Source organism: Misgurnus anguillicaudatus, chromosome 12 (assembly GCF_027580225.2).
Source record: "Misgurnus anguillicaudatus chromosome 12, ASM2758022v2, whole genome shotgun sequence".
Classification (NCBI taxonomy): Eukaryota; Metazoa; Chordata; class Actinopteri; order Cypriniformes; family Cobitidae; genus Misgurnus; species Misgurnus anguillicaudatus.
This window is the reverse complement of record NC_073348.2, coordinates 36,913,390-36,935,767: the sequence shown is the minus strand read 5'-3', so window position 1 is coordinate 36,935,767 and position 22,378 is coordinate 36,913,390. Positions and strand designations below refer to the sequence as shown.

Sequence of the window (22,378 nt, the reverse complement as noted above, 5' to 3'; positions counted from 1 at the left end):
TCTGTAGTTATTGATTGTATGTGGAAGCCCATACGACAAAAAATACATTTCTCTAGCCAAAACTAGGTTTTAAATATATGCTAAATACCTTTTGTAGAAAGTAAAGCTAAATTAAATATATTTTTTACAGTTGAAAATAAATTTAATTTTAACCTGTTATGTTTACAGGTTTGTAACATACAATGTTTTTCTTCCAATGTGATGTGAATATAAATGCTTTCAAATATATTTCTTTTTTTACTATATTTCAAAATATACAAAAAAAATTTCAAAATATATATAGCTGAAAAATACATTTTTGTAAACGTTTTTTAAAATATATTTCAGCACATATATTTTTTGTATATTTTGAAATATGTTTGTATATATATTATATTTTATATATTATATTTGAAAATATTATATTTGAAATTTTTGCCATATAGAGTCTACCGGAAGTTGTGTTTAGTCCACAAAAGCCATTTTTTTACTGTATAATATACTACAGTAAACTACATTTTACTTTAGCAAATATTAATGTATACCACCATATTTACTAAAAAATAATCAATTCACTTTAGTTAACACTGTTACAGTTAATTCTTTAGTAATATAATATAATTATAGCTATTTACTATACTAAAGTAGGCCTACTACACAAAATACTACTACTTCATAAACTCCAGTTCACTACAATTTAACAGGGTTTACTATAGAAAAACATTGTAAAGTATTCTGCCTAGTGAAAAGGTGAAAATTCATTGCTGTTCTGTCTAAAGAGAGTGATTTTAAGTACTTCAGCTGTCGTGTATGCGACGAGTTTTCCTCGTGATATGTGCTCTAATGCGCATGTGTTTGCGCGCTGATGTTGGCGCGCTTGATCGATTGGGGACCTGCGCAAGGGAAAGGCGATCTTTTCTCACCGTTAATCATGCGTTTGGCTCTGCCAGAAGCTTTCAGCTGGAGTGAATGTTTCATATTAGAGACAGCAAATTCTTACTCACGTCTGCCCTTCCGACAACCTCTGGACAGTCTCGCAACGTTTGGTATATCCTTCTCACGTACTTAAACTACTCATACAAGTAAGTGACACAGAAGAATGACACAGCTTTTAATAACAACACATGAACCAGCTCAAAATTTTATATATAACTTTTTTATTTTCCCACAAGAAAGGCAATATCAATAAGCTTATTGACGGCCTGAATATAAGTGCACTGCCTCGAATTCACATCTATACACAATCATACAATCACTCAAGCATTAACCCATGAAAAAATACCGCAGTACTTTAGTAAACTGTACTAAATTTTAGTATACTATAGTAATTACTACACTCTGTTAATGTATTCTGTAGTATATGTTAAGGTTCAAAAACACAACATCATCTAGTGATTTTATTACAGTTTACTATAGTAAATACTACTACAGTATATGCCCTCCCACATTAAAAAAAGGGTAGGATACTATAGTATTTAGTATACTAAACTGTAGTAATATTCTAGATATAATATATAATGTTTTTGAATCTTAATAGTGTTTAATACTACAGAATACTACTATAATATACTACTATTTACCATAATAAATACTAAAGTATACTACAGTATTTTGTCCTGTGGGCCGAATCACAACAGGTTACCAGTCATCCTTTTTAAACCTCACATAAACCCTGCCATTTGACAATTAAGCAGAATATGGTAAAGGCAAAGATATGCTATGGTTTGACACTAGCCCCAACAACATGATATGGGCAAAATCTGTCAGAACGTACTAAGAGATTGTCAAACCCCCCAACTGACATTAAATATATATATGTATTACAACAATTTCATCCTACCCAGGTAACATTTGTTATCAAACATTAATTCACACTACTGGAATTTAGTGTTTCAAACCACAAAGAAAATGGTATTTGTATGCTACATCCGCAACAGCAAGCAATGATAACATCATTCATTTGTAGCTTATTTAAAGGTAAAGCAACTGTACCCCACGAATCTGTGTTACAGTGTTTCTTAACCAGACGACAGAGTATTTCCACAAGAAAAGCAAAAATGCTTTGCAACACAGCACAGTCGATCATAACAAATCCGTGGATTAAGGTGAGAAGAAAGGAAGCCATCCATCAGTCAAAAATTTTGGTGGTCCTGACCAATTTTGACAAACTCATAGAAGGGATAACATGGAATAGATAGCTGTGTTGCTTCTTGTTGTCACCTTACACCTGGTTAGTGTGTATTACTATTTATGTTTTACTAACATAAAAGGGAATGAGCGAGCTAAATACAAAATAATAATAATTATAATAGTAACATAAAACAATAGTGTTTATATAATTTCATATTTGTACAGTCAGTCCACTCCACTGGGTAACAATTGTAATTATTTCTGTGCCATATCGACTAAAGAAAACCCTTTATGATGTTTTTGAAACATCTTTTTGTGAGGACCAAGGCCTTTTGAAGCATATCGGGCAGAAACGGTGACAAAAGTTCAATAAACGTCAGCCATCTCTTGAGAGCCACCCGAGACTCCTCGTCTTCATTTTCACATTCTGCAGGTATAAAATGTCTCTTCCTGCATATGGTTTTATGATGGCCCAGGCTGAACTCTTCAGTCTCTGAGCTCGTAGAGTTTATGAGCAAAAGGAATTAGAAAGACAATGTGACATCAGATGTCCAGGTATTCTCTACAGTCAGCGTTTCTTGAAGGATCGAACGTTGTGTTGAGGGAGAACTGGCGGGGGGATGCAGGGTTCTTCGGGTCCAGACACCTGTATGAAGACTGAGTCTGGTTCAGAAGAACAGGTGGAGTTTCTTTCGTTTAGGATGACTTCAGAGTATACAAGGTCTGGAGGCACAGAAAGGTCCAAATACTCCTGTAGGAGAAAGTTTTGTTTTAGTACTTTTCATGGCTTAATCACATAAGGATGCTCTCCATAACGCTAACTGATAAGAGTGAACTGCTGGGCTTACCTGATTGGACATCATGGACAACGTACGATCAAGATCTTCAACCAGCTGCCTAAAAGTCGGTCTTTGTGTGGGAACCGCGTGCCAGCAGTCTTTCATCATCAGGTACCTAAAATAGACCAATTGCATAACGTTATAAGACATTATACATATAAATACCAATCAAACTTGGATAATTACTTTGCAAAGAACTTTTGTAGTCTCGAAAACACAAACTAAATGATTTAAACTGGCCGTACAGCTCATGAGTGCAAGCTGAGGGTCTGTCCATGCGATGACCTTCCCGCAATAGCTTGAAGAGCTCCTCCACAGGCACTCCTGGATAAGGTGAACCTCCTAAAGTAAATATCTCCCAGAGAAGAACCCCAAAAGACCACCTACAAACCAATATCACCAAGTTAATGCCAAGACACAACCAAAATCTCCAGTGACAAAAAGCGAGAATTTAATGAAATGGAAATAAAAAGTTTCTTCTTACACATCACTTTGGTGTGTGTAAACTCTGTCAAACAAAGCTTCAGGTGCCATCCATTTCACAGGGAGTCGACCCTGGAAAAATAATACTTATTTAACATACAGATAAACTTTTTATGAATCGAATCATAAACTGATATCAGTTGGACTGTAAATTATGAGTATTTGGAGAACTGGCTGCTTACATTCGTGGTTTTCTTGTAGTAATCAATGTGATGAACGTCCCGGGCAAGACCGAAGTCTGCTATCTTCATTACATTGTCATCTGTTACAAGTACATTGCGTGCTGCCAAGTCTCTATGGATACACTGTTGAGGATTACATACACAGTAAGTATCTCAGGCCTTGATAAAACATTATAGAGGATAAAAAAATTCTGCTTTAACATGCCCCAGTTACACTTTCTGGATGCCAGATATTCCATGCCACGAGCCACTTGGTAGGCACAGGAGACCAGGTCTTTAATGGACATGCTCTCCACAGGCACCTGGTTGGGATTGTAACAATACTCCATGCCATGTGGCCGGCGGGCCCGCAGATATTCCCGCAGGTTTCCTTTGGAGGCGTATTCCACAATGACGTAAAGTGGGCCTGAGGAAAGATGTAAGAAATAAACAAATAAATCAGTTGGATGGGTTCTAATATCTTTGAACTTCACACCATATGGTTGGAGACAATCATTACCATCTTGAGTACAAGCTCCAAGCAGGTTGATGATGTTCTTGTGTTTTCCAATCATCTTCATCATCTCCATCTCTGAGATGAGGTCAGAGAGGTCCTTCTCAGTTGCGTCAGCTAAAGAAAAGAAGCAAGATGTTAACGAGGTGCTATTCTACAAGTAGCAAATTATGGTTTAGCAGTAATGTGATGTAAGCTAAAGCCCATTTCAGGGTTCATATGAATTTTCTTCCAAACGTACATTTCAGCATCTTTACAGCTACTTTAATCACACGGTTGGGCTTGTCTTTGTCCAGTCCAATGGCTTCACCCATCACCACTTGGCCAAAGCAGCCCTCTCCCAGAGGTTTCCCTAACACCAGTCTGTTACAAACACACAAGATGGCAAGATGACTCCAGGTTGACAGAGATTCTACTGCAAGAAAGTCATAATATATTAGATGAGCATTGGCGGTACCTGTCTCTGGGCACTTCCCAACACGGGTCCTGGGGCAGCTCATACTCAGAGACCCCTGACAGCATAGGGGTCCCACTGGAGGAGAGCCTTGAGGGTCTGACCAACATTACACCAGAGTTCAGAGAAGAACTGGATTCCACTGACACCTATAAAACACGAAAGAGTTAGAAGTGTTTTCTAAAGGTCTTGGTACTTTTTTTGGGGAAAAGTATGCCTTATTGACTTTCTGTTACCTGTCTGCGGAGGGGAATGCTTTTGGCCAGCTTATGGACAGCCAGCTGGCCCTTGAATTCACTCTTTTTGGTGGAACTGCGGACTTTGACAATGGTGGCAATTCCCACCATGATGAAGATGAAGAAGAATCCAACACAGTAGATTAAAACCTCCAGGTAGGACTGACTGGGCACTGCAGAAGGGGTGGTGGGTGCTTATAAAGCAAACACAATTTTAGGGTCAGTAACTGCAAAACTAAATTTGTAAATATGCTGATTGTGAATTGTACTTTTCCGTGCTAAACGGCATTGCTTTGTTGTTTTTTAAGGTGTTAGTAGTTTGTAAGTAGTTGTTTACTGTCCTAGGTCGAAGGATTTTACCCCACAAGGTCACTATCCTGAGATATAATTCATGTCCCTTTGACAAAGAATGCTGAAGGGATTTTTTGCCTGTTTTATTGTTTTTGACAGGGGAAAATGATGTGTCTGTTGCCTATCCCCTTCACCACATAATTTTAAGATTAGGTGGTATTAGAATTAATTATAGTGATGCTCGTCTTAGCAAGGCTAAATCTTCTTGTAGTGTAAACTACCCCCAAGCACACCTCCATTACTGTGGCTACAATGTTTAACAGGGCCCTCAACTGACACACATTGAAAGACGCTGGTGACAGGCACACATACGCACATGTATCCACACATATACACACACACACCAAGCTCTGTTGTATTTCAACCAGTGCATTTGACACTATTGGCACTGAAAAGAGAGCACAAGCTCCTTTTGTTGCCACATAATGACTCCTTTGTGGCTTAGGATTTCACTCTACATTCTCCACCGGTGTGAGGCTGCACAAGTATGAAATGAATCCAAGCTAGCCAAAATGTCCACGAAGGACAGGGCAACATGACAAGGCATGATAAACTCCCCCGATGGGTTATTAAAAGAGATGCACCGATATTACATTTTCCACCGATAACCGATTATTCAGACTGATATCTGTCGATATCAATAGTTTGGTGGTTATATTCATTAATTAACTAAATTCTAAAGATTACATTTTCTGACTATTATTCATATAATGTCCATTAATATCGTACATGGTGTTGATAGCCGATAGTGTGAAGAAAAATTGCTTTTATCGACCGATACAGATTATTGACCGATATATCTGTGCATCTCTAGTTATTATGAATTTGGATTCAACTCATTTGTGTTTTTTAAAATTACACTGTGGTTAAAATAACACCAAGCACCCAGAAAATAAACACAAACATGTTTTAATGATACAACGACAATGCAGCACCAAGCCAATAAGTGGTCAGATTATAGTCAGAAAACATCTGTTCCAAAACCTAGTTTACTGCCTAACTAGACAGAATTTTGGCATTTTACATATGCACTGATACACAGTCTGATCCATATGATAAACAGTGACTTTTAATTGTCTTATATAGTATAATGAACCACGTTTGGCCAAAATTTGAACTGACATGACTTGGTGTGCAAAAACCTATCATTAAAACAAAAAGTACAGAGATTAGAGAACCAAAAGTAGAGCAGAAAAAAACTGTCATAACTGGTGTCATTTGCCAGGTAAACAGAAAGCCAAACACACCGTATAGAAAGCTAATACTAGTATAGGGGAGATGTCACCAATATCCAATTGTTTGGTCTACGTAGCATGCTGGTGCTGGATGCATGAATGGTTCTGCACCTGCAGAAGACAGACGGCCACACACATCTTTGTAAAATACCTTGTTTTTTGGGGTGTGTGCAGAAACTATACCAGCTCAGGGATATTCAGGTAAATGCTCTTGAACCTGAATACGGTCCACCTGAAGACCCGGCAAATGACCCAAAAAACGACCACACTTGCAAGACAGAAAGAAGATTGAAAGCAGGAAAGGTCGAGAGGTAAAGAAAGGGTCGCCGGATACCTTTGACGACGGTCAACCATGCTGAATGATGGGAGAGCCCGATAGAATTGCCCGCCAAGCAAGTGTACTCCCCAGCATCCTCAAAGGACACATTCCTCAACTGGAGCACCTCCATCTCCTTGTCTGTGGTGTTGAGGCCAGCATTCTGGAAAAGAATGAGAAAAGCACACCCAAGGCCCAGACGTGAGGGGAAAGAAGAAAGCATGACCACTATGGGATCGAAAGGTTTTTGGGAGGTTGACCTTTAAAACCAGTTTAAAGCTCCCAAATCCACCTTAGAGCGCTGACCCAACACCTGTAGCGAGACCACAAAACAATGGCCTACACCATCACCTTTAATTTACCTTCACCCACATCAGGATAGCAACATGGAGATCTAACCAGTAAGACCCAACCCACATCAAGGAAATCAGTGCCATGGGTTGGGTTCTAATCCCAAAGTAGGGATTAGCTGGGAGTTTCCATGGCATTATGGGATAGGAAGACCCAAAGTATTAAAAAGGAACTAGAGTAGCCCAAAGACAAAACTTCTACAGAGAGGATTTCAGTCTACCCTGTGGTCAAGTTACCTTGTACATCATGTCTAAGGACAGTTAACCAGGCTGACTGATTGGCCTCTCCTATATAATTGGAGACTTTGCATATATACTCGCCGCCCTCTTCCTCTGTGATATTGTAGAGTGTCAGCACCTGGGTGTCCGAGCTATTGACCCCCGAGTGCTGGAGATGACAAAAAATCAAATTCCAAATAATTCAACCCCAGGTGTTATATCAGATGTGTGTAGAGCTGCCTCTTGTAAAAAAAAATGCAACAAAAAAACTTTATACTTTTTGTTTTTAGATCTAACATTTGATCAAGTATGTATTACAGTCAGTAGAGAAATAATATTCATGGGCAACTTCAAAAATGTCCCCTAAACCCTTCACACATGTACTGTGTCTGCTCTGAAATACTGTAAATTATAAAATAAGCAAAAAAATAACATATCATCCTGGTATGCATCTTTACCTTCAGAACTCGGACATAAGGGAGTCCGTCAGGTCCGATCTGGCTTCCGTTGACTATGATGTGTTTGAGCCACTGTATGTGGGGCTGCGGGTCGCTGAACACCTTGCATACAAAATCCACATCACTACCCACGACAGCGGTCCGGTTTGCTGGGAGTCCAGCATACAGGATGGGCCTGTGTGGAGATCGCTCTACAACACGCACATGATGGGTTTTTGTTAGACATGGGTTAAGAACTGTTTGAGTATTAAAATGCTGAATTGATTAGCAATTATTGAAGTAATCAAGCACAACTGCAGTACTGACCGACTACATCAAGCTGATAGGTGTGATTAATGCTTCCGTGTTCATTTTCCACGAGGCAGGTGTAGTTGCCCTTGTCTGAGGGCACCACAGACTCCATGATTATGGTCCACATGTGTTCCCTTAGCTGAGAGAGGAAGCAGAGGATTTATTATGTTTAAATTTTTTGTGATTTTTAGCTTGATTGCAGGAACTAAATCCAAGAGCTTCATAGAGATAGTTTTGGTTTGGCCCATAGTCTGTGAGACATCAACTACAGATCAAGATGTAAGTGCCATCACAGAAAGTCAATGTGAGCTGTGCATCTAAGACAACAAGGACATAACAGCAGCAGCCAGAACAGGGTTAGCTTGTAGCCCCCAATGCGCTGGTCCCTTTTGAACTCTTTTCCGTTCTTGAGCCAGCGCAGCTTTGGAACGGGGTTTCCCTCGGCCTGACATCGGAATTTCACAGTTTTGCTGGCTGGTACAGCATGAAGCTTTTTTTCCATCTTTTCAGGTTGGGCCCATTGAGGTGCCATTGCTACAGTGGACAAAAACTGCATTAATAACAATCACTGATTCATCTTTTCATTGTCTGCTGCAAAATAGGGTTAGTACTTACGTAAGAGCTCCTGACTGCTTGACGGCTTGTTTTCTTCTGACGATGATTCATCATCATCCTCATCCTCAGATGATGGTACTGTGTGACCTGTGACGAATTCAACATGATTTTTATTAATACCTCCCCCTCAAATAAAAGGTCAGAATGAAGACACCCACAGGACACCCAGAATTTATCAGGCACAATGCCTGATTTTTTTATTCATTTAAACTGTTACAGCATCCAATGTTCTGATAAACAAACACAGTTGTAACCACACTTTGTTTGCCTGTCAAGTCCCCCAGGATCCTAAAACCTCTCATTTGTTTCAGTTTTGAGCATTTCGTTTTGTCAAAATGTAAAGGAAGAGGTTCTTGGATAGAAAGGGTTTATTTTTTATGAATGATGACTTCTTGGTAGTCATCTTCAAAAAGCAGAATACAGATTACTGTTTGCTATAATTCAAGCACACTGTGAATGTATCTGTTCCTCAAAGACTGCTGGACAGTGATGAGGCATGAGTCACTCTAGGCTTCGCTCCAGGATTCTGCTCAGAACTGTGCCTACGCTTGAATCATACACAAAAGCACAAACGCACGCTGGGGAGCTGCCTAACAAATTCACCACTCAACCCCTGACACATTCTACAACATAAAGAGTCCCAACCAGAAATAAAAGACCATTTAAAAGATGACAACAAACCTTTGTATGTTGCTTAAATAACAATAACAATAAAATAAAAGGAAAGGAAAAAAGGTTGAGAGCGTGCAGACCACCAAGTAGAAAATTTTCAAAAGCTGTTAACTGAACAAAGCTCATCTTTTCATAGCTCCCACGCAGACATACCCGTCACATTAACAACGAAATAGGCAGAGTAGTTTCCGAGCAAGCTTTGACGAAAGCAGGCACAAAGCCCAGAGTCAGCTGGTTCCCCTGACCCAATCACCAGCTGGACCAGTTCACCTGCATGTGGTCTGCACTGCAGTCTGGTCTTTAGTCCGGATGACCTCTTGGCCTACAATCGGGGACTCGTCATGAGCCAAGCATTGCAGCACCAAATGCTCCCCAGGGAACATTTACAGCTCCACGTTAGTTTCTGTTCAGACTAGCGGTAAGACAGGAAATGAACATGGACTGTTTGGAAAGTGGGAATACTGGATAAAATCAGTCATTTAAAAGAAAGGGAAAGACTAGGGGCAATACTCCAAAAAACCACTGTTTAACTAAAATAACAAATCATCACTCAACAGGGATAAGCTACAAAGCACCAAGGAAATCTAAAGAATTGACACCCCCTAAAAAACGAACAAAGCCACAAAAAATATAATACAATCACTAACTAAGGTACAAAATTGTAACTGCATAAAAAAGATACACAACAATTTGTTACATTTTTAAACAAATCCAGCACCACAGGCATTTATCCATTGCTACACTATTACCCACAGCTCAAACAAAAACAAGCCTATAAGGAAAACAAGATACTTCCTGTTGAGAAAAGTGGGATGTTCGGAGGTAAAAATGAAACAGTTTAAAGATTAACCTCCTGTGTCCCATTAAAGCTTTTAGGACTAAGATTCAGCACATGCAAACAAAAGGCAAAAACCCCTGACGCCACAGCATACGGCCAAGCCCATTCAAACAGACCCCCCACCACTAACCTAAGTCACCTTAATTGCCAAACAAACTAATCCCTCCCTTGTGTCCCGAACAGTGTTTCCCAACAATGTGAGCGGATCCGTCAGAGACCAGGGGGAAAAGCGAGTGTTCATAGAGCCTATAACAGCAGGTTCCTTGACTTGTTGTCATAGAAACCTCACTTAAGCCAAGTGAAGGTATTTCCTGGATCACAGGCCCCCTAATCCCGGCAGGGAAATGGGATGGGGGAGGCTGGGATCAACTTTCTCCACAGTTTTTTAAGCAGGCTGAACAGAAAAGGTAGAGCTGGAAGAGATGATGGTCTGGTGCGCTATCCTATAGATTGTAGATCTATAGGATGTCTTTCCAGTCACTTGCCTGACAGAAAAACCACATATATCACTCAACACTTATAGTAAAATGCAACACTTAAAGTTGGAATCCAGGCAGGGAAATGGGATGGGGGAGGTTGGGATCAACTTTCTCTGCAGTTTTTTTAAAGCAGGCTGAACAGAAAAGGTAGAGCTGGAGGAGATGATGGTCTGGGGCCGGATTCACGAAAACGTTCTTAAGACAAAAAATAAGAAAGTTCTTAAGATAAATTATAAGAAGTTCGTAAGAATGTTCCTAAGTGCAATTCTTGAACATTTCTTAAGAAGTTCTCACATTTTTTCTTAAGAATATCTTAAATTTGTGTCTTAAGAATAAAATGACAAGCTTTGGAATGAATGATACCCTGCTAATGATGTAATAAACTTATTAATCTTTTGACTAACGTTACCTTGCGATCATTAACGCGATACAAACGAGTGATACATTAAGACTATAGATGATGTTATTCGGTGTTGTAACAGAGGCCAGCTAGTATTAAGGCGGTGCGGTGAGTAAATATCATTTCCTAACGTCGCAATCGGTCCATCATGCGGGTCGAGCGCCCTGGGCGTGCGTGCCTCACTCTCCGTGCTCACGGCTTCGTCTCCCGCGACCCGCGCTCACGCGTCAAGAGACGGACGCGGAGGGTGCAGCGAGCCCGGTTTCAGATCCCTCGACTCACATGACAAAGCGATTACCGGTTCGTCTCCCGCTTAGAGCGACTTTTAGCTGTTAAGTAATTTCACAATGAATGTAGGCTATTACTGAGGAAGTTAAATGTTTGCTAATATTATCACTAATACTTATTTGTGTTGCATGACATATTACTGAGTTAGCCATTAAACTTCATTATATGAGTGTGGAATTCCTCTTTAAACTAATATGTGAAGTAAATTGATTAAATTGCCATTTCAGACTACAAAATACAACATGTCACATTTAAAAATGGCAGTTAAGAAGATATTTCTTCTTAAGAATGTTTTGTGAATCCGGCCCCAGGTGCCTCATCCTATAGAGTCTAGATCTCATTGATAAAAATGTCAGCATCTATATGAAGTTATAGACTTTTTTTAGGCAAACTATTCCTTTATGGGTCTTTGTATAGGTAAAACCAGAAAGAATGTTGTTGACTTGGTTTGCAAAAAGCCATAACATACAAGAATTCAAACCATTCCTTTAGGAAATTGGAAGCAGCCAACAACAAAGGGAAAGAACACATAGCCTAAAAACAGGAATCACAATGAGATGCATAAATGGAGAAAATGTAAAATTAGAAGCACATTTTGTTTACGGAAACAAATGACAAGTTTTATGGAAAAAAGAAAGAATTTTAAAATTCTCCTACATAATTTAGTCCAGTCTGACCAACCCAAACATTGTGCTCAAACACACAAACATGACTTCATCTGCAAGCTGTACCAACGCACATCTGTGGGCTCGGATTCAAGCCGTCCCACAGTGGCTTCCTGTAAAACCGAAGAGAATGTGTTTTCTCAGTGGGAAGAGGAGACCCAAACCATTTGTCTCAGTCGGTCAGTCCAAGCTGAAGTGAAGAACATCTATCACCACCTCATCATTCTTTCCCACAGAATTCTTAAAAGCCAAAGTCTGGTATTATTAAGGCTCATTACCACCCATTAAATGAACTAATGTTTCAACGAAACAAGCCATGTATCATATAGCTGCCAATCTCTCATTCTCTGTCAGCCAGTGAACATTGATGCTAAGCTCTGGACTTGGCCTGAAATCACTGGAGGAAGTCATAGCCTGGATGAATTGCTGTAGGGATTTCCTGCCAGACTAGCAATACTATTACTAGCCAGACATAATACCAGAGGCACTACAACAAGTCAATTCAGGCAAGATGGGAAACAGACAAGTTGATCAAGGCTTATAAACAATAGAGCCAGAGATTGTGCGGTAACAGGATACGGACTTATTGCTGTTCTAACAAGCAGATGAGCTCTGCAACTCACAATGTACAACCTGTCAGTGCCTTAAGCAGCTGTAAATGGACACTATGTCCATTTGCGTGCCAACATGCAGCTTTGTGAGGGTCAGTCAATCAAAACTGTAGAGCGAGTGGTTGTGTGCTGGTGTCAGGCTGTGCCGAGTATCACTGAAGGGTAAACCTCAAACCCACAATTCCACCCGCCTCGTTCGACTCTGGTGGCTAATTATTTCCCAGGAATATGATCTTCAAGGTGAACATCAGTCAGAGGGTGGAGACATGCTCCTTTTGGTTCGCCCACCGTCAGGTCTAAATTCAAATCTAACTAAAAATTTGGTGGCTGCCCATGAAGCTCTACACACACATGTACATTTTGTCATCAGGTGCACAACTTGTATCTAGGGGAAAAATGTATACATAAAAGGACGCCAGTTGCTTAAACAGAACAAAAGTTCGGATGAAAACGTGTTGTTTGCTCGTACAAAAATGCTGACGTGTTGTGGGTGGTTGGCAGGGTGTTTCTGGGTGGTGGCTCATTGGCCCAATTTAAAAAGAAATGCCCACCCATAGTTTTCATAGTCTTAAGATAATGCTTACGCCCAACCTTCATTATAAATATATGTAATTGTTTCATGTTTTATTGTACTGTTTTCTTGTAAGACTAGTTGTTTTTTAAGGTGTTTAGGGAACTGTTAGCATGTTAAAGAGCGTCTGTAGTCCATCTGCACATCTAAGATTACAAGAAAAAGCAAAAACTCCAAAGCTTCATGCATGAACAATAAGCATCTGGAGTCTTACTACACACCAGACCTTAATGAGTTCCAGCTCTTCTAGTTGACTTCAAAAACCATGACCAGAACTCTACGGCTACATAAAGTAAAACCTAACATCAAATAAAGCCCGCCTAAAACTGTATTTCGAACAACTGAGAAAAGATATGCTTTTGGTCGATTACTCTCGAAAATCAGCTGGGTTGTTTACACATAAAGGGTTATAAATAAACATATGCTGGGTTGTTGTTGTTAACCCAACCCAGCATTCCATTGAAACATCCCAGCATAGGTTTTTTTTATTAACCCAACACGTGTTTTGTCCAATATATACCCAGTAGCGGTGTGACGGATCACATGGTTCAGCTCGCATGCGATTCGCGGATTAATATGCAAATTTAAATATGGAAAGTTTATCATTTGCACGTGTTTCAAAGGCTTAAAAATTTTTTACTTTTCAAGTGATTGTGAACAATTTAACCGCAAAAAGGCCCTAAAGTGAGTAGCTTTCTGTACGCGCAGACGCACATGCGGTTGAATGTGTCTGGTCCAACTTCTTCTAATAAAAACATTTGTTGTGTCGTTAGTTTATGTACAGATTAGGCAGGAACCAGTCCGTGCTAATCTTAAAGAGACAGTAATGTCAATTAAGTTTGTGTCATTAATGTCAATTAATAAATAATAAATATATTTAATTTATACAATAAAACAGTGCTATTATTCATTTGATTTGAATGCTAATTTTAGACCTTACTTAATGTGCAACTTATTTCTTTTTTATAAATGTTTGTAATTTCTTTATTTGTTATTAGATTTTCCCACCCCTCTTTTGCTGACTGGAAAAATGATCCGACCCGTGCCTCAAAAACCGCGAAACGTGACTTAACATTCATGACTTCATGAGTTTTGAGAATTTAGAGAGTAGTTAGTTGCCACGGTTCAGAACTCCTTAAGGCTGTTCACCTTAAAGGGATAGTTCGGACAAAAACGATACCAAACCCATGATTCACTCACCCCCAAGCCGTCCGAGTTGCATATGTCCATCGTTTTTCAAACAAACACATTTTCTGATATTTTAGAAAATGTTTTAGATCTTTCAGTTGATTAAATGTAATATTACGGGGTCCAGCCATAGTCCACGACCTTCAAGTCCAAAAAAAGTGCGTCCATCCTTCACAAATTAAATCCAAACGGCTCCAGGATGATAAACAAAGGCCTTCTGTGGGTAATCCGTGCGGTGTTGTTGTAGAAATATCCATATTTAAAATTTTATTAACGTAATTAACTACCTTCCGGTAGCGCCGCCATCTTAATGTCATCCGCATTCAGGATGAGAGCTTACGCAGCGTACAGAGGTTTCTCTGCTGCTGCTCTGTCCCACCGCCCTCCGAATTTGTCATACGTCACTAAGAAAAGTGCATACACTACGCTAATACTCTCTCCTGAGTCTAAGATGGCGGCGGTACCGAAAGGTAGTTAATTACGTTAATAAAATTTTAAATATGGATATTTCTACAACAACACCGCACAGATTACCCTCAGAAGACCTTTGTTTATCATCCTGGAGCCGTTTGGATTTAATTTGTGAAGGATGGACGCACTTTTTTTGGACTTAAAGGTCGTGGACTATGGCTGGACCCCGTAATATTACATTTAATCAACTGAAAGATCTAAAATATTTTCTAAAATATCCGAAAATGTGTTTGTCTGAAAAACGATGGACATATGCAACTCGGACAGCTTGGGGGTGAGTAAATCATGGGTTTAATATCGTTTTTGGCCGAACTATCCCTTTAAGGCTGTTCACCTCAAGTTATGGAAAACAAAATACAAACATACCTTGTTCAGTCACTGCGGGACGCGAGCGAGCCGAGGGAAGCTGGGCTAAAATAACCCACAGGAGAAGTATACGCCATGACATCAACATCCTGAGAGAGGACATGGCAATGCAGCTGGGCGAGGAGTGTGGGCCGAAAGAGCTCATTTACACAGCTGTGGGCAGCACTGGGCCATCAACACCAGCAACACGAAGCTACCTGCCAAAAAAATGAGAGACAGGAATTAGCCTAACATGATATGCATGGATAGAGAGGAGGAAAAATAAAATTGCACTGGCTTTTTTAAAATGGCAAAGGCTAACTTTATATTACCACCTAAATATCACTGATTTTTAGTTAAGGGGAAGTTCAACAAGACTATAAAGTTGCTTTTAGGTTTCTACTGTATCAAAGAACCCCCAGCATGAGCAGAACAACAATTAGGCTTTGCTTACAAACACCAGATCCCTCTGTCACCTGGTCATAAGGCACATCTGGTTCATACTAATTTGGCTTTATAAGGATGCAGTCCTTTCAGTGTTTTTTTAAAGATGAATTAAGTTTAATGAGAACTGACAATTGTTTATTATGCATCAGCTAATGAAACAAATTGAAATATTTGTTTTTAATTCAAAAGCAAATTCCACTTGTTTCTAAAATGTATATTTAATATTCTTCACTATAAGTGACAATAAATGTTATTCAGTAAAATAAAACACCCTAAATCACCATTAAAATAAATAAATAAAAAAACTTTAAAGGAAATCAGAAACTTGAGAAACTACTTGAGAAAATATTTTATTACGATTCAGATGGAATGGAATCATATGGAAAGGCCATAGCTTTGAATTCTCAAACAATCAAAGAACTCCAACCTAAATCCCAGATTTTGCATCCCAGATCTAAGACACATTTTTACCTAAAGTGACTTCAAGCCATACTTAATTAATGTGTGTTCCCTCGGAATCGGACCCCCAAACTTAGCAATTTCTAATGCAATGCTCTAGCAATTGAGCTACAGGAACAACAGATTTCATTGTAGACTAATGCATAAGGAGATTAGCATGAGAACACTGAATCAAAATGTACATTTATTTTGGTTTCCCCAACTCTATACAGAATATGCGGGATCCCAACACTTCCCCCACCAGCTGCTGCCCCCCTGAGTAGGTGTGGAGAGGCCATGCTGGTGGTGTGAAACACATCTGTTATTGCCCCCAAGAGGGACCACTTGACACTTGAGTTTCTTCAGGACCCCAGTAACACCCCCCGTACCTGACAAACTTTACTCAACAAAAGCCCCATAACTTTCCACGTTGTTTTTTTACCCCCTCCTCCGATGAACCATTTGCTCTTGCACCTTTACTTCTACCTAGAAATAACACAATTTGGTGCCATATGTTTAACACTACAAGTGGGGGGTATTAGAGCATTAGTGAACACAAACAAACACAACAGCTGTCAAAATGGCCTAGTGTGGTGGCATAAGCACCTTGGTCAATTGGCTTATCTTTTCAGAAAATATGCTGTGTGGATGTTTAACTGCATGAAATCCAAATTAAGGGCTTTGTGGGTTTAGTTCATGCGTGTACCTTTGAGGGCATCTGTTTACTTCAGTTTTAGCAGATCATCTAAAATTTATAATCTTTCTCTTGCAAAAATATGTAGGACTATGGATGCATAAATCCGATAATAGCATTTTCCTCACTATTGGCCAATTTTTTAAAAACGGCCAATAATCAGGGCAGATTGGCGATCAAAAGGGGTGGTAACCCCCATCAGAACCCATAAAGTTTAGATATTTTGAATTGGGACACAATGATAACTAGGGCTGCTCGATTATGGGCAAAATCATTGGTTAAAATCATAGTCGCGGTAATTTTAACAAAATTTAAACTAGTGCTGCCTCACGATTAGTCGCTACTAATCGTTTGCAGAATAAAAGTTTTTGTTTACATAATATATGTGGGTGTACTTTGTATAATAATTATGTATAAATGCACACAGACATACGCATGTATGTAAATAAGAAACATTTGCATGTGTATATACATGTTTACATTTATATATAATTTAAATTATATATAAATAAAAAGATTTATTATATAAATGTATATTTTTCTTAAAATTATACATGTATGTGTTTGTATTTATATTTACATAATTATTATACACAGTAAACACACATATATTATATAAACAAAAACTTTTATTCTGCAAACGATTAGTCGTGACTAATCGTGAGGCAGCACTATTTTAAACCATGCATTTATTTAACATTTTATTAAGTGTTGCAATGGGCTACATGTGTCAAAGCAGTAGTGCCTTACAAACAAATCAAGAATAAAGTCCCACTTAAATATCCTGTTTCAAACTTCAGAAAAAAAATCAGATGCATTTAAATTAAAATAAAAAATTGGAGAAGATCCCCATCCTGTAAATCATGATCACCTCATTAGAATGATAAACAAGGGGTGGCCGTCTATTACCAAGAGCTGTTGGGTGATCTTTATGACCGTAATTCAGTTAAACTACATAAAGAAGCGGTCGCTGGGATGGGTGATGACCATTGGACAAAAAAATCTAAATGCTAGTGTGCAGCGGGTTTATGATAAGGCCATAAACGCACTTCATTTACCTCCCAGGCGCTGTCCATAACTATCCAAGTAGTAAAATTTAAGAATCTCTTAAACTGATGAGTTTATTTTGGGGTATTTTTCCCCACATGAAACTGCAAAACACTTTGGCGAGGTTCAAAGAAATGTTATTGGAAAGCCATAAAAGTGTTTTTCAAGAACTGTCACGAAACCGTATAAAAGTTTTAGCAAGATAGATGCACGTTACGCTGTTCTAGCAGCGTTCTGACAGATTTTAGAAATAAAACAACTGTTTGATAGCTCTTGCTGCTGTTGCTTGAGCGTTTCTATCTATAACTCAAGGTAATCGCAACATTTGGTAGAAATTCAAAACACAATAACCACCGCTCACATCTCAAATCGAACTCAACAACTTGTAAGAAAAACATTATCAAATCCTATAATAAAGTTAAGAAAAGTTTAAAATGCATACAAACAATTGATTTAAATAACAACTTCAACTGATGCATATTTAACAGCTGTTTTTATGTCTTTAACCATAAGCATACGCTGGCCTTAGTAACAACTACGAGTAAATGACTATTCACAAACTTCCACTTAAACCATTATGTCATGAAAAGTAAAAAACTGCATTGAATGCCATTCTCCAGAGTTCTCCACAGAATTGCAAAAGCAGGAATTGAAAAGCTTTTTGTGATAATTGAAGGTTGGGTTTGCTGTGTTCTCAGGCCCCCTGAGAGTTCAGCCCGGACCCTTAATTACAATGCCGCTGCGTCCATGCATGACATTCCTCCGTTCTGTGTTTGTTTTGGGAGATAGTCATGCAATCCACCCCTAGATCTCCCCCAAACCCCCGCTTCTGTCGCCTGACTGGTTATCAGACTTCTTTGCATCTGTAGTTAGAGATTAGGGAAGGAAATCCCAGTGAATTATTTCCCATTTCTCTTCCCATCCACACCTATTTTATGCCTAATCCCTAATGCATATCAAAACTCAGGAACTGCCATTACTGCTACTAGTGAAAAGCTTTGGGTTGGTTTAGTTTAGGTTTCTCATGATCTTGTGGAATCCAGGTTAAAGTCTCATAAACTTAAAATGAGATTTTGAGAATCACAGTTCGATTGCAATCATTCACGGTTAAACATTTCTGTCGAAATTACAGATATCTTCAATACTGACTCCATATCAAAGATTGAAATTAATGTGAAATCAACACTGTAAAAAAATTGCTGTAGTTATGCAGCTGTTTGACAGTAACTTACTGTAGATTTAAGTTTATGTTATTTACACAGCAAAAAATGATTTTCAATTTTTAATATCTAAAAATTCTTAAATTAAGATGCTTTTTCTTGATGGGCAAACAACCCAAGAAAATAAGTCTAGTTTTTAGACCAAAAATATCAATTTTAAGTGATTTTGTGCATAAAACAAGCAAAGAATCTGCCAATGGGGTAAGCAATTTAGTGTTTAAGAAAAATGTCAAGTTTTTTGCTTGTTTTATGCACAAAATCACTTAAATGTGACATTTTTGGTCTAAAAACTAAACTTATTTTCTTGGGTCGTTTTGCTCATCAAGAAAAAGCATCTTAAATGTAAGAATTTTTAGATATTTTTACTAAAAAAAAGACAAAAATACTAAGAATCTTTTTTCTTGAAAATCATTTTTTGCAGTGCAATATGACTTGCAGTGCATTACAAGGTATACAGTATAGGTTTTAACATCATGTGTATTCCCTGGGTTCAAACCCAAGACCTTTTGCGCTGCAAATGCAATGCTCTACCACTGAGCTACACAGGAACATTTACTGGTAACAGTTTGTTTTAAAGTTAAATGAACATTAAATATTAACACATCTTTATCTTTACAGAATAAAACAAAAAACAGCATCATGCAAAACATTCTGGGAACCAAAATCTGGAGGAAAATGGGTTAATGGGGATTTCTGGTTCCCAGAATGCTTTGCATGAGGCTGTTATTTTAGTTTTATTCTGTAAAGACAAAGACTTGTTAATGTTTAATGTTCATTTAACTTTAAACAAACTGTTGCCAGTAAATAACACACATTTAAATCTACAGTAAGTTACTGGCAAACAGCTGCATAACTACAGCAATTTTGTTACAGTGTTGATTTCACATTAATTTCAATCTTTAAACATGGAGTCATGGACTTAAGTCTATATTGAAGATATCAAGGTTATTTTTCACAAAAAGCTCTTTACAGTATGATTAATTTATTCAGAAAATCACAAAAAAGCTGGATTTTAAAAGGCAGGGTCACACATGTGGAAAACACAATATTCTCATCCTGTTAGAGAGAAGATTTGGGGAAGAAACCAGCAAGAATAATCTCAACGCTGAATCGCAAGCGCTCCGACCAGGTGCAGAAACACACAGAGAGCTCATCTTTCAATGCATCCTATATTACACATTCAATTTGGATGGACTCCAGTCAACTCTCAAACCGCTCGACCGTAACTCATCGCCCTAGAGCCGCAATAAGACAAGATGGGGTCCTTGGGGATGGGGTGTGCAGGGGTTTCGAAAACATCAGTTTAATTTATGAATCATCTCCACAACTCTCTTCAGAGATGCAGGCACACGTCCAAGTACTGATTCTTGATGATGCACTTGGTATTTAAAAGTGGCCCTAAAGGTCACAGCAGCATAACATGACTAGCAGGGGACTAAAATCATTCAATCTGAATGGATTCTTGGTGATGCTACAATACAAGGAGCTCCACCTAAATGATGGGAAGACCTATAAGAGTAGGCTATATCATTTTATTCGATAATACGATACAACCCCCAAAGGGCAGTTAGTTGTGAATGTCTAGAAAGCATCCGATTTATCATTAACAGATAAATAAATCTCTTTGGAAATGGTTTGTTTCCTCAAGAAGCACAATGCATTCATACTAATCACTGGACAGACAATGGCACCTATGGTTTTACAACTCAAAATAGGTCACTTTTCATATTCATTGAAATGGTAATGACTAGAACACAATGAAGCATTCTTATTCTACTCGTGCTGTGAGCATCTATTCAACATGTGTCTCCTCACGAATATGGGGGGACAATAGACATGAACATAAACAAAGTTCATTCCCTTTAAAAAAAAATATGTGTATTTTTTGCAAGAATCAAATGCATAAATGAAGATAAAAATCACAGATTAAATGCATTGAGGCAGATAAGTCTTGTTGGCTTATCAAAGAAAATATACATAATGCTTTTCTATGAAGAGCACGCTTGCATCAGCTCACACAGTGATAATAAATAAAATGCACAGGATTGGCTCATTGATTTGGATAAAATCGTATGTGAATTCATAAATATAAAATGTTGCATCTGCTATAAACTTTAAAAAAAAGAAACATCGTGGTAAACAGCAGAAAATACATACAGTGCTTGAAAACACAAGTTAAAACGACTCACCATTGCGATGCCACTGAGTTATGCTGAAGTGTAACTGTTTTCTTTCCAAGATTTGTAAAGCAATACTCCAAAACCATTAAAATCTCAGAATTATTTGTCCATTCACGCGACAAGCGAAATTAAACAGTCCCACGGTGCAGAGAAATCAAAACAAGCCGCGAGGCGTCTCTGTCTGTCTCTCTCTCTCAACACGATTGTTTTTGTCAAAGTTTTTAGGCGATTCACGACAAACAAAAGGTTTCGGCCCAGGTGCGCGGAGCAAGCGTGAGAAAACCTCCGGGTCTACGGCGTTTCTGTAGTTTTTCATTCATGAACCCAGCAGCGCGCGTCTGTAACTCACTGTGCGCCGAAGATTTACGAGAGGAACCGAAGTCAAACTGCTAAACTGCTGCGCGCGGTGCGCGTGTTTCTTCTGTCGCTCACAGCAAGCCCTGCTTCCTCTCGACAGAAAAACGAAGGACTTCTTCCCTGTCGTTCCTCCCACTTCCAGGATTTGAGGATTCAAGAATTTCACTGCCCCCTTCTGCACCCCCCCCCCCCCATCTGATCCTCCCATTCACCCCTCACTGCAAAAAATCACTTTCTTGCTTAATATTTTTGTCTTGTTTTAAGTACAAATATCTAAGAAATCTTAAATCACAATGTAATTTCTTGATGAGCAAAATAACCTAAGAAAATAAGTCTAGTTTTTAGACAAAACAATATAAAATTTAAGTGAATTTGTGCTTTAAAACAAGCAAAAAAATCTGCTAATGGGGTAAAAAATATGTTGAAATTTGTTTACTTTTCAAGAAACATATTTCTTCGTATTTTTGTCTTGTTTTCAATAAAAATATCTAAAAATTCTTAAATTAAGATGCTTTTTCTTGATGAGCAAAACGACCCAAGAAAATAAGTCAAATTTTTAGACCAAAACTATAAAATTTATGTGATGTTGTGCATAAAACAAGCAAAAAATCTGCCAACAGGGTAAGCAAAAATATCTTGAACATTTTTCTTAAACACTAAATTCAAGAAAAATTTGCTTACCCCATTGGCAGATTTTTTTGCTTGTTTTATGTACAAAATCACTTAAATTTGATATTTTTGTCTATAAATAGACTTATTTTTTGGGGTCGTTTTGCTCATCAAGAAAATGCATCTTAATTTAAGAATTTTTAGATATTTTTACTGAAAACAAGACA

The 22,378-nt window shown here is 38.4% G+C and overlaps 1 protein-coding gene across 2 annotated transcripts; it reads right to left on the bottom strand.

Annotated features, from left to right (window-relative positions):
• Positions 1–1,116: 1,116 nt before the first annotated feature.
• Positions 1,117–21,673, bottom strand: LOC129446557 (fibroblast growth factor receptor 1-A). 2 transcript variants are annotated; one of them, XM_073874513.1, is made up of 17 exons: positions 21,195–21,673; positions 15,181–15,373; positions 8,632–8,718; positions 8,380–8,550; positions 8,032–8,157; positions 7,726–7,916; positions 6,717–6,861; positions 4,797–4,990; positions 4,564–4,709; positions 4,348–4,469; positions 4,113–4,223; positions 3,831–4,019; positions 3,614–3,738; positions 3,433–3,503; positions 3,194–3,331; positions 2,958–3,063; positions 1,117–2,860 (listed from the first exon to the last, which is right to left on the bottom strand). In XM_073874513.1, exons 2-17 carry the CDS (start codon positions 15,323–15,325, stop codon positions 2,678–2,680), a joined length of 2,250 nt encoding a protein of 749 aa, XP_073730614.1. In that variant the 5' UTR covers positions 15,326–15,373; positions 21,195–21,673; the 3' UTR covers positions 1,117–2,677. The 2 variants fall into 2 exon arrangements, with proteins under 2 accessions (XP_073730614.1, XP_073730613.1); XM_073874512.1 differs by having other exon boundaries at positions 15,181–15,377; positions 21,195–21,672.
• Between the last annotated feature and the right edge of the window lie 705 nt (positions 21,674–22,378).